The sequence below is a fragment of the Macrobrachium nipponense genome, chromosome 30, assembly GCF_015104395.2.
Source record: "Macrobrachium nipponense isolate FS-2020 chromosome 30, ASM1510439v2, whole genome shotgun sequence".
NCBI classification, from domain to species: domain Eukaryota; kingdom Metazoa; phylum Arthropoda; class Malacostraca; order Decapoda; family Palaemonidae; genus Macrobrachium; species Macrobrachium nipponense.
Genome location: NC_087218.1, coordinates 26414300 through 26426021, shown reverse-complemented (window position 1 = coordinate 26426021; position 11722 = coordinate 26414300). Strand labels below are relative to the sequence as shown.

The window sequence follows — 11722 nt, the reverse complement described above, 5'->3', positions numbered from 1 at the left end:
TGTTTACTAATGCCACTATACATCAACTTACTATTGGCAAACGGCAGAATTTAAAGTAACCATGAGGATTTTGTAAACATATAAGTAATAAGTAAATAATGGAAGAAAAGGAAGTGATTAAACTACTTTTCACAAGAAAGTCATTTAAACAACCAATCGAAGGCATGCAGAAGCTGAGAACAGTGCCAGTGTGTTTATTATGGAGCAGAGTTACTTTTACATTGGTAAAAAAATCGTAAAAAGCAATTTTCACTAGATAGGTATTTTACTGTAACAAAAAGAAGTGATTTCGGCAAATTGAATGAAAGTAAAAGACACAGGCAAATATGTAGTTATCCCAGCCCAGCTGCTAAGTCAGTAGGAAGCAGACACCAGTCTTCCCTCTCCTCTCTTCTTTATGGTCTCACTCAGCACACAGAGCACGGGCTCAAGTAAGACTTTATTATATTACTGTATTGCACCTGATTGTTTTCATGTTTTATCATTATATTAAAATTATGATATAAAATTTTATTTTTTATGCAAGTTGGTACTACTTTTACGTACAGAGTAAAGATTTTACTGTCTCTTCTCTCCTCAACAATATTGCAATGCATAAATTAAATTCTTTCATTTATAATGACGCTTAACTTAAATTCGTTCATTCATTATTCCTCCAAGATATAAACGATTCCTCCCTCTACCTTAAGTTAGCAGTGCATCACCGAAATGACAAATTTTGTTAATCGTTAAGCTAAATTTCATTGTGAAAAGCTTCGTTCTTCCATTTACTATTTTAATTTATTGTAAAATTCCCTCCTTTTTTACATGATTTGTTACTGCTTTTATATAGTAATATTTTAACTCTCTTCTCCTCTCCTCAAGATATCAATGCTCCCTCTTTAAGCATGAAGTCAGTTGAGTGTGACGTCACCACAGTGAAGTACGATTTTGTACATCTTTTATGCTAAATTTTATACTGAAATGCTTTATTCATTTATTTATTTTGTCAAATATGGTTATCATCAAACTATATGTTGTAAATGAATAAAAATTTAATACTGTTTTTCTTGTAGGACACAGTAGGTCGTCGAATGCAAGTATAAAGATAATCAGTCAGTTTGAAATACGAGCATTTGTTCAACAAACGATACAAAATTTTCTTGAAAATTTTGTTCAAAAAAATAAATATTTGACATAAACATTTGACAAACAAGGTACCACTGTAATTTATGCCTAAAATTCACCCTTAAAAATAAGAAGTCATCTACTACCATTCTAAAACTCAAACCTTGAATTCTCAGTGATGCTTATCAGTAGTCTAGTCTCTGCCTCAGTGCGATAACCACTGACGTATACATAAAAAGATTCACATTACAAAATGAACTGCTAATAAAGGTAATAAAACCATTTTTACCATTATACTATTAGCATAAAATATAGTCTATTTGAATAATCATTCCATACTAATGAAATAGACTTTTACCTATGCAAGGGCAGCTGACAAAATGTAACCATCAAGTTACGGTTGCACTCACAGCAACCTCTATCTTTGGTAACCTTTCAGAATTTTTAATGATAGTGTAATTACAGCAGTAACAACATTTAGGATAACTTAATATTCATTTTTCATTATAAATTTATTATCATTTTGGTGGTAAATAGCTATTTAGAATAATTAATACAATGATAATCAAGTATGACAATTATTGTATTGTTAGGAGTTGTTTGTGATTGGCAATGAAACTTAAAAAAAAAAAACCCTTTCCCTATTAGATGTGTAGGAAAAACATGTAGAATTGGTTTTTCTATTCAGTTTCTTTTGAATTTCTAAAATACAGTAAGTAAAACAGCATTTGTAACAACATCATTGTTACATAACCAATATTTCAAAGGATACCTATTGTTACAAAAGCTAGCCTATACAAAGATGATTTTGTAATTTAGCAGTCGTCTTATATTATAGATATGAGATAAATATGAAAATTTACCATAATTTTTTATCTCATCTCATCTAAAAGTCATCCTATATATGGAAATATACAGTAAATCTTTCATCATGATTTGCAAATGTTTATAAATACCTGACAGTCTTCGGAAATATTACCTCTCATTAGTGATTAATGATTTTAATACAATATAAAAAAAAATTAGGATTCAATACATTATGGAATGTTAAAAGTACAGGTTTGCCATTAACAAAATTACATGGTATCAATTTCCAAATAATCTCAACCCCTGCTAAACAAAATCTTAAACATTATGTAATGCACTTGTCCCCCAAAACAACAGAGATGTAAACTTACCTTTAAACAAACTAACAATGTGACTGTTTCTACCGAATAATAACCTCTGTCAACATAATCTCCCATAAATAGGTAGTTGGTATCTGGCGAGCGACCTCCTATCTTAAAAAGTTCCATGAGGTCATGAAATTGTCCGTGAACATCACCACACACGGTAACAGGTGACTTGACTTCTTGTACATTACTCTCTTTTGCCAAAACTTCCTTAGCCTGGAGGGAAAAAAGTTAACAGTTAATATTTTTAATAGAACCAAGCAGTAACAAAAACCTACACAACTTTAAAAAGAAATTACATTGATGGTACATATTTAATATATTATCATTGTTATATGTATTATTATTCAGATGAAACCTATTCATATGTAACAAGCCCACAGAGACCACTGACTTGAAATACAAGCCTCCAAAGAATATGATGTACAATAAGATAAGAGGTAAAAGGAAATACATAAAGAGGAGATCTCACTATGAATAAAAAAAATTAAGTCAACATAAAATATAAAATGCAAAGAGAATAGGATCAGGGTACCAATGCATTGCATCTTTGCTTGAACTTCTGAAGTTCCAACTACATATCCTCTGGGAGGCTGTTCCACAGTTCAATGGCGTGAGAAATAAAGGATCTCTGGAAATGAGAAGTTTGACAGATGGCACGGATAAGGGATCAATTGTGAAAGATCTGTCGATGGTACAAGTCATAACTGCTATTATTAAGGAACAGAAACCTACACAGTCACAGGAAAAAATAATGAAAGCAAAAAATTTACAGTGTTCCGTAGAATCTAAATATGCACCGAGTATCATATAAAAAATTACTCAAATTGACAACCAATCACAATGTTACTGAAATTAAATGAATAAGAGAGACTCCATTACAAAGACCAAAAACATCCAGTATTTTTAGTATCTGTATTTTTTAACATCAGAATGTTATGGTGATTTACATTTTTCCAAAGTATACAAACCAAAGCCTATTATGTGTAAGAGAATAGCTGGAATTTGTTTGTTGAATTGTACAATAAAGATTAGACAAGCAAACAAAATTTTTTTATAGAAAAATTAGAATGGGAAGATTAACACTTCATACATGTCAAGTGCACTAAAGTGTAAAAATTAAAGTTGAAGTACAGGCAGCAATAAAAAAACAAAATACCCATAACAAGTAGATGATGTTGATAAAGCCATGAAATCAGAGATTGGAATCTGTTTAGCCTGCTGGGATGTTTTAACTACGTATACATAAAAAAATTCTAGGCATAAAATTTTTAGTTAGGCATGAATAAGATATAAGGGGATAATTTAATTTATACTATACTGGAAGCCAAAGACAACTTTATACTACGGAATGACTTAATATTTTCTGAGATGGAATCGGCAATAGAGACATTTTGAAGATGGAAAGCACCTGTTTACAATGGAACCACAGTAAAGATAATTTTAACAAAAAAATAAAGACACCATATTATAACAAGACTGTTTGCAGAATATGAAATAAGGAAGCAAAGCCTGATTAGGAATTGGAAGTCATTGAAAAGGTAACAAAACAAAACAAAAATAAAATAAAGATGACCTAACTGAATGTAGTAACAACAAGGCACTGCACTTACATCAGTTACATTGCAAATAGTATCAAGTAATGTATGCTTATTTTCAATATGCAGGAGATAAGTCTGCAAAATGCCTGGAGATGCACAAACTTGGTACAGCAGCAGGTGGAATTTAAAAATCCCTCCTTGAAGATACTTATGAAACTGCAGTTTGACAATTCCTCAGCTAAGTGCCATTACTATGGCATTCCAGTAAAATACATACGTAACAAGTTATCCATGAATCAAGTCCTATCAAGGGAATATGCAATAAATAACTGGATGCCACAGGGTAATGTTATGTAAGCTTTGCCATTTTCACTTTTAACAGATGTAACTATGAAAAATGATGGAGATGATAATGTTTATATTCAAGTTATGAAAGAACTTGAAGACCCAGGATATGTCAATAGCAAAGCAAAAAAAAATATACAAAGCTTGCTCAGCAGAAAGAATCATTTATCTCTGTATGGGGCTATTCATCAAGACCCACAAGCAATGAGGACCAAGTATCCAAAGCAATGAAATTTAGTGAGAATAAAAAATGTCAATCAAACAATGGATAACCTGGATCAAATCTGGAAGTCAAATAAGACAAACTACATAACAACTGTTAGTTAATCTAGAGCTATCTGTAGCGCCATACAGACAAGAAAGACAAGATTCATAGTATGCCAATGAAATTACATCTAAAAGATTTTGTGACAACCATAAATCTTTCACTAGAATATTACTGATGTCAGCTGGTTTAAGAAACATCATAAGAGGTATTAATATAGTAATTCCAAATATGGATAAGACAGAGATCAGAAGGAGACGGCTTGTCACAAAGTTATAATACTCCAACCTTGGATTTTTTTTCCTGGTTTACATCTGATTCGGTTTTCGTAGACTTTACCAGCCCTGCTGCAAAAAATTAATAAATACGTATATACTAGAATTTAAGAAAGAAGTCATAAGAAAGTATGAAAGTGCCGTATGTGTGACAGATCTTGCTAGGATGTACGGCAAGTCCGTATCAACAATCAGCTTCATCCTAGCAACGGAAAAAAAACAAGTGAAGACAGCTAATGTTGCAAAAGGGGTAGTGTCATTAATGAAACAGATTGCAACTAATTGAAGATATTGAGAGGTTATTGGTTTGGATCAATGAAAAAGTTAGTGGAAATAGTGTCAAATGTGATAATTTGTGAACAGGCAAGTGCTATGTTGCATGCTGATCTCTGTAAGAAAATGCCTAAAACAAGTGCTGCCATTAGTGAATATAAGGCCAGCAGAGGTAGGTTTGAAATATTCAAAAAGCGAATGGGCATAAATAATGGGCCTACTTCAGTGACTAAGGACATGTTTGCAAAGTTAAGTGATGTAAACAAAAATTTTGTGGAGAATTATCATTTGACCTAAGATGTTGTACAATCCATGTCTCCAACATATTTAATAACCAAGCCTAGTTTCATTTTATGCAAATTTTAGATACATCAGAAACAACAAATTTTAGATACATCAGAAACAAATGTGTCAGGCAGTTTTGTTGTGTCACTCTCAAGCTGGCCAAAAAAACCAAGATGGGAAGTGACCCCAGATAGATCCTTGATACCTGTAAGTCCTTCTGGAAGGGAATTCACTTTCCAAATAACAACCTCTCCTCCCTCTCCCCTCCTCTGTCTTCCATAAAGGTAAGAGTAATGTTAAATGTTCTATTTATCAATTTCATTACTCATTTATTACCATATTTTGTTATTCACACAAAAATGGAGGTTCTACTATACTTGGATACAGAAGGCTGGGAGAGTAACAGACTTTCACAAGAGATCCTGAACATTAAAATACACTGGAGTTGGTCATGAAGAATCTGATAAGCACATTGGACTAAATGGTTTACAAACTGTGAAATAACATAATTCTCTTTCTTTTTTTGCTTTAATTCCTGCCTTCTCCAAAAGAGTGGCCAAGCTAGTCAATTTGAGTGACAGTTTTCCAACATTTTGCCCAGCCCACCCACATAAATTGGCATAGGCTATTTGGGCAACCTATGTAATAAAAAAAAAACCACCACCTCAGCTAGGTTTTAGCCTGTGAACATGCAAATAAGGACAAGCTTAAGAGCTAACAATGAAGAATAATTTGTGTGTGCTATTTACTAATGTCCCTACTATCAGCTGAATGACTGCTAGTTCAAATTCTTTCCATTTACAGTACCCCATGGTTAGCCATCTGTAATTATTCTTCTGACATACTTCTAACTCTGGGTGACACAGTGGTGTGGTCAGTAGCACTTAATATATGGGCAATCATTTGCAGCATATACCAACACCTAAACCAATACTATGCTGTGAGACCATTGATCCGACGAAAGACCATTTTTTTAACTCTATATTTAATTGGTGAAACAACAATACAATTGAATATTTAAGCATACCATTAAAAAAATTGAAGTTTCATCAACAAAATGAGATATATGAAACCGCCATACGAAGTAAAATAAACATGTGAAGTCTTTGTAAAATATGTGTTCAAAGCAGTTTTTAAATCCAATGTGGTGTGGTATGGTTGTGAGTGCAATTTGGTTCTACACTCGCAGCCATGTCCTTCCCAGCGCTCATTTGAACAATATTTGCAAATATAAGTAACATTTATAACTGCAATTAGCACAATAAAACAATTTTGTTGCCTACACTAGTGAAAGTATATGACATCCTATTCCCGGGGTCATGTCTTGAACTGAAATGCATTTTTACCTTTTAATCGGTGCTTTATCCTTAATGCCATCACAACTGAAACTCCACAGTGCTTATTTGATTGTAATTATATTACACAATATATGAGAGTTTGTTTACAACAAAGCCATGGCGGGAATAATTTTTCAGCCTTGCTGTACATTGGCAGCCAGGATCCCCAAAGTCGAGCAGACAACAGTTTAGTGAATTGTTTATGAGAAAAAATTTGTACTTTTTTGCTAGCACTATTCATTTATTTTGCTAGCACTATTCATTTATTTAAGTCTATATTACTATTTAACCTTTTTTTTATCTTTAATAATTGCATGGCTGAAATCATTTTTTAATTTCTAATAATTGTATGACTGAAACAAATGTAACCTTTAATGCGTGCTAGAATGGCAAGTCATCGTTGCCAACTTAGTGGAACTTGACACATATGCCGATGCCTTTACAAAACTGTTTTCATGAATTCTAGATGTCATAGTAATGCAATAATGATAAAATTGCTCTAATTGTTATGTACATACATAGTATTACAAATAGATACAGTAAATTCACTTATTTCCATGCTTTTGTATAAGTCTTCACCCAAGTTTGGAGGGTAAACACAAAACAATTGGCAACACTGATAAAAAAAAATAGGAAAGCACGAACAACACTGTTCACAGCAAAACTGATGAAATTAGTGTCAGGAATCTGGTTACTTTTACAACAACGAATATATTTCCAAATGAATTATCATGAATATGTAATAAATAGTATATTCAATTCATAACCTTATTCTGGTGTTTAGCAAATTTAAATGTTATCGAGTGCAATCGCCAGTCGCAAGTGTAAACACCATTGTCGTTTAAGATTATGAAGAAAGTGTCCCAGCGTCTATGGGTACAAGGGGTGTGTGGATTTAGCACAGGAAATGGGAAGTTTGTTTACACAAGTGACTCCGCAAACATCGAGATGGCATCAATTTTCTATATGTAAGGTGTTTTAAGTAAAAATTTCGAAAGCATCATGGAAGTAAGTTAGCACTGCACATGGCTAGACTTTCGTTAACTTGTTTAATCGGAAATTATGGCTTTAACTTCTAACCTGGGAGAAAACTTACTTCGAGGGGAATGTAGAGGTCTCAAGGTGTTGCTTCCACGGAGGTTAGCTTGTGACTGACATCTAATTCAGGATACTGGAAATGCCAGTTATTTTGTGGGAAAATGACCGTGCAACCATACAGATGGTCGCGTGGCTGCACAGCAGTGCTTTACCCTATTAAAAATGTTACTTTTTAAGATACTGACAGTATTCTGACTTTTCTTCAGAGAAACCAGCACCAACTCCAAAGTAACCTGCAGTCACATGAAACTTGCACTAGGATTGTTTGTGTATACCACAAGGTAAGCACATTTTCTCACCGCAGTCACTAACAGCTTAAAGTACATGTATATCATATAAAATTATATTTCTATAATATTCCTTTCTAGGTCATTCACTGGGAAGAGTACCATGTTCCTTTCAAGGTCATTCCACTGGAGAGAGTACAATGTTCCTTTCAAGGTTATTCCACAAATACAGACACATGCACATAAACAGACTATAAGGTATACTATAATTACGTACAATAATGGTTTAAGAATATGTATTAAATTAACCAGATGTAATCCTATAGAATTAACAGACAAAACAAAACTAAAAAAACTTTTCAGTTAAGCAAATCAAAAACTAAAAAAATTATTTTCTGTATGAATGTACAGTATACATATTCAGAAATATCATGAACACATTTTTTAACATCTTAAAACGTTTGCTTACTACCTCTTTGCTGACAATCTGGGTACAGTATTGTAAATGTTTCCAAAGAGACATTACGCTGACCACTGGGGACCAAGAAGTTATTTACCACAGACTAGTGTCAAAGGGTCAACTAACCCTGCTTATTCTCAATAGGCTAAAGAAAGGTGATACAAGGTAGGAGTTGCACATATTAAATGTTTGTGTTAAGACATGCAAGTGTATAGAAATAAAAAAATAAAACAAAAACCTTCCTGTGGGTTCATTGTTCACATTAAGACATTTGACAGCATCCAACATTAAGGCATTTGACAGCATCCAACATTAAGGCATTTGACAGCATGCAACATTGTGATAGAAACATCATAATGTTGCATCATTATGATATTTCTATTAAATATACAGAGATAACTGAAGTAGATGCAAGTTGGTAATGATGGATTTCAGTCAAGTGAATCTGAAGTAGATAAGGGGGATGCTATGGGGTAGTTTTGTACAATATCTCTTTTGCTGTTTGCCCTTTTCATTAACTTATAATGAAAAATGTGGTTGGTAATGGTATTGATACTGAAACTTTACTAGATAAGCAGATAATCCTGTTTTAACTAGCAAGAAAAAACAAGATCTACAAAGCTGGTTAACAGAATGCACCATATATCTAAGGAGACAGACAGGGCACATGTTACATCTTTAGAAAACAGTAATGAAGACCGAGTATGCATAAAAGGGCAAAATAAAAAAAAATGGATGGACAAAAGATTCGAATGGCCGAGTTTTTCCCATATTTAAGGAACAATGATATCCATTACTGGCTATCTTGAGCTGGAATTTAATGAATGACTAAAAAGGGTAATTCAAACAATGACCTGGCTGAATAAAAGTTGGAAATAAAATCACTGAAAATATATATATATAAAAAAAAAAAAGGTAAATTAATCTAATGCATTCTCTCATAAACTGGCATAAAATATTGTATGACACTGGAACTACAATTTTATCAAATTGAGAATATCAGCTGTTAACAAGGCAGGGTACAAGACAAATGATACAATTACTAAAATAAGGTTACTTCTTGAGTAGATGAGATAATGAATGGGAGATGCAGATGGTTTAAGTAGTACGTATGTCCTTCTCACCACCTGGGGAAAACAGTATAGGACCATACCACCATGGTTACTGTGGATACCAGAGAGTTAAAAGACCAAAACTTACTTAGAGTACAACTACAAGAAGATGCTACAGAAGACTGGTGGTTTGTGGTAGGTAAGCACAGAAAATGACGAGAGTGGAATTAGAAAAAGGCCGATGGCAATTAAGGTAAATGAAGCCGTGTCTCATGTTGTGTGATACTTCACTGTGATATTCGGTAGATCTACAACGGAAATACCAATCTTTGTTCTTACTGGAAGGAAATAATTGTATTCGCCCACAAATCTTGCCACTGATTTTCAGCATGAAATTTAATTTAGTCTCTTAAATAATATTGATAACAAAAGCAAACCAAAATCTCAGTAAAGCTGAAGGCTACTACCGTGCCCTTCTAGCATGATAATTACCAGTTTACATGCAAAATGGGCCCCATTCATGTATTAGTCCCTTGGGAGGAACATAAAAACATTAACAATAGGCAATAAATAACAAACATTACCAATAGACAGTAAATAACAAACATAAACAAAGTACATGCCTAGAAAGGTAGTAATTATTCTGGTTGGCAAATGGTGGGAACAAGGTCACAGGTCCTCAATTTCACTAGTCTTGATATAATTAACATCTGCAATGATCTTGCCAGTGGAGCTGGTACAAGAGTAAAATGGCTTTAATGGGAGTGGGGGAACGTATCAAAACAAAAAATCTGCCACTGGTTCCACTTGCCCTACCTAGTTATTACTTGGGGAAGGGGGTCCCATGGAGCAAAGCCACCATGGCCAGATCAGGGCAGAGCATCCAAAGTTAGTGTAGGTAAAGTCTGGTTAGGTCACATTCTCTCAGATAAGCCTACAGCAGCCATAACCCCTTTACTCTGATTTCGCTCACAGGCCCAGAACTTACTTCAATGACCTAGGTAGGTAGTCTGGCTCAGCTTGACATACCCAATACTCTAAGCCTAACCCTATGGAGGTCACGTAAGATAGGCTAGGCTATGCCAATTCCAGCTACGCCTTTCGAAAATGCCGGAGAGCTTATGTCAATAGAAAGAAGGTTACCAGTAAGCTGCGCCAAGGCTAAAAAGCACATTTTATTTTGGGCCTACCACCAAGGTAGCCCATTTGCGCTCGATATCCCCATGCTCTCATTTCGTACTTAGGCAAGTACCCACAATGCCGGTGCAGCATACAAACAAGACTCCTCAACTGATAATATGAAATAAAACCATAACGAGAAAGTCGTAGGCCTAAAAGCCTTGTAGACCTTCCTACTTTGGCAAAAACAAAAAAAGAAGAAAAAAGGTTACGCCTCATTTTAATTAATGTCGACTACCTCGGCCTAAGCTACATACGCCGATTATGGAAATATACTAGTCTACAATAATTAATCTTGTACTGTAATTTGTATAGAACAAGTCTCCATTAAAAATGTGGAATTAAAAAAGCGGAATAAAACCACATTATCTCTCTCACCTTCTCGCAAAGTGTTTTCACTTGATTTTCGGCCAACTGTTTACACTCCATCAACTGGTCTATCCACTGATTCAACTCCTTCATTTGCGTTTTGTCATCCATTTTCAAAAGTTTATAATGTTTCTCACTGCAACTAAAACGACTTTCAATCACTAGAACGACTATAAATGAAAAACACCGACTGTTTTCATGGCCACCTTGGTTACTCGTCTACAATATGGCGGCCGACTGTCTCCATCTCATGACGTCATACAAGCTCCCATTCTGTACAAAAAATCGAAAAGTTGGAAAATATTCTTTGAGTCAGGTTCAATACCATCATTAAAGCTCTACTTTTGTCGTTTACATAAAATATAATTTAAACAAAAAAACATTATGAATGCGAGAAACTTCGTTTATTCCTTTATCATTCGCAACACTTTCAGCAGTTGCTGAGAGGCTAGAGGGTATACATCTTCCAAATTTTTAGAAGTATCATTTCTTTAAAAATATTTTCTTTCGCCATTTAGTCTTTTAATTAAATATATAATATATCATAGCAATAATGGACTTATAGTATTTGATTCTGGACTTCAAGGAAGATTTTTCTACGAAATCATATTGCTCTTAAAGTTATTGCATTAATCATTGTTTTCTGTAATTTATTATCGTTTGTTCCTTATCGGATATAGATCCTTACAAACTGATAACCAGAAACATAATTATGAGATTGAAACGTTATCATGAAT

General features: G+C 33.8%; 1 protein-coding gene across 1 annotated transcript in view; it reads right to left on the bottom strand.

Moving 5' to 3' along the window:
- Positions 1 to 11245, bottom strand: part of LOC135202388 (serine/threonine-protein phosphatase 2A catalytic subunit beta isoform) — a 62124-nt gene extending 50879 nt beyond the window's left edge. The window contains exons 1-2 of the mRNA XM_064231767.1: positions 10995 to 11245; positions 2286 to 2495 (exon numbers count right to left, since the gene is read on the bottom strand). Coding sequence (XP_064087837.1) covers positions 2286 to 2495; positions 10995 to 11096 — 312 coding nt within the window. The 5' untranslated portion in view covers positions 11097 to 11245. The remainder of the gene's footprint in view (positions 1 to 2285; positions 2496 to 10994) is intronic.
- Positions 11246 to 11722: the final 477 nt, after the last annotated feature.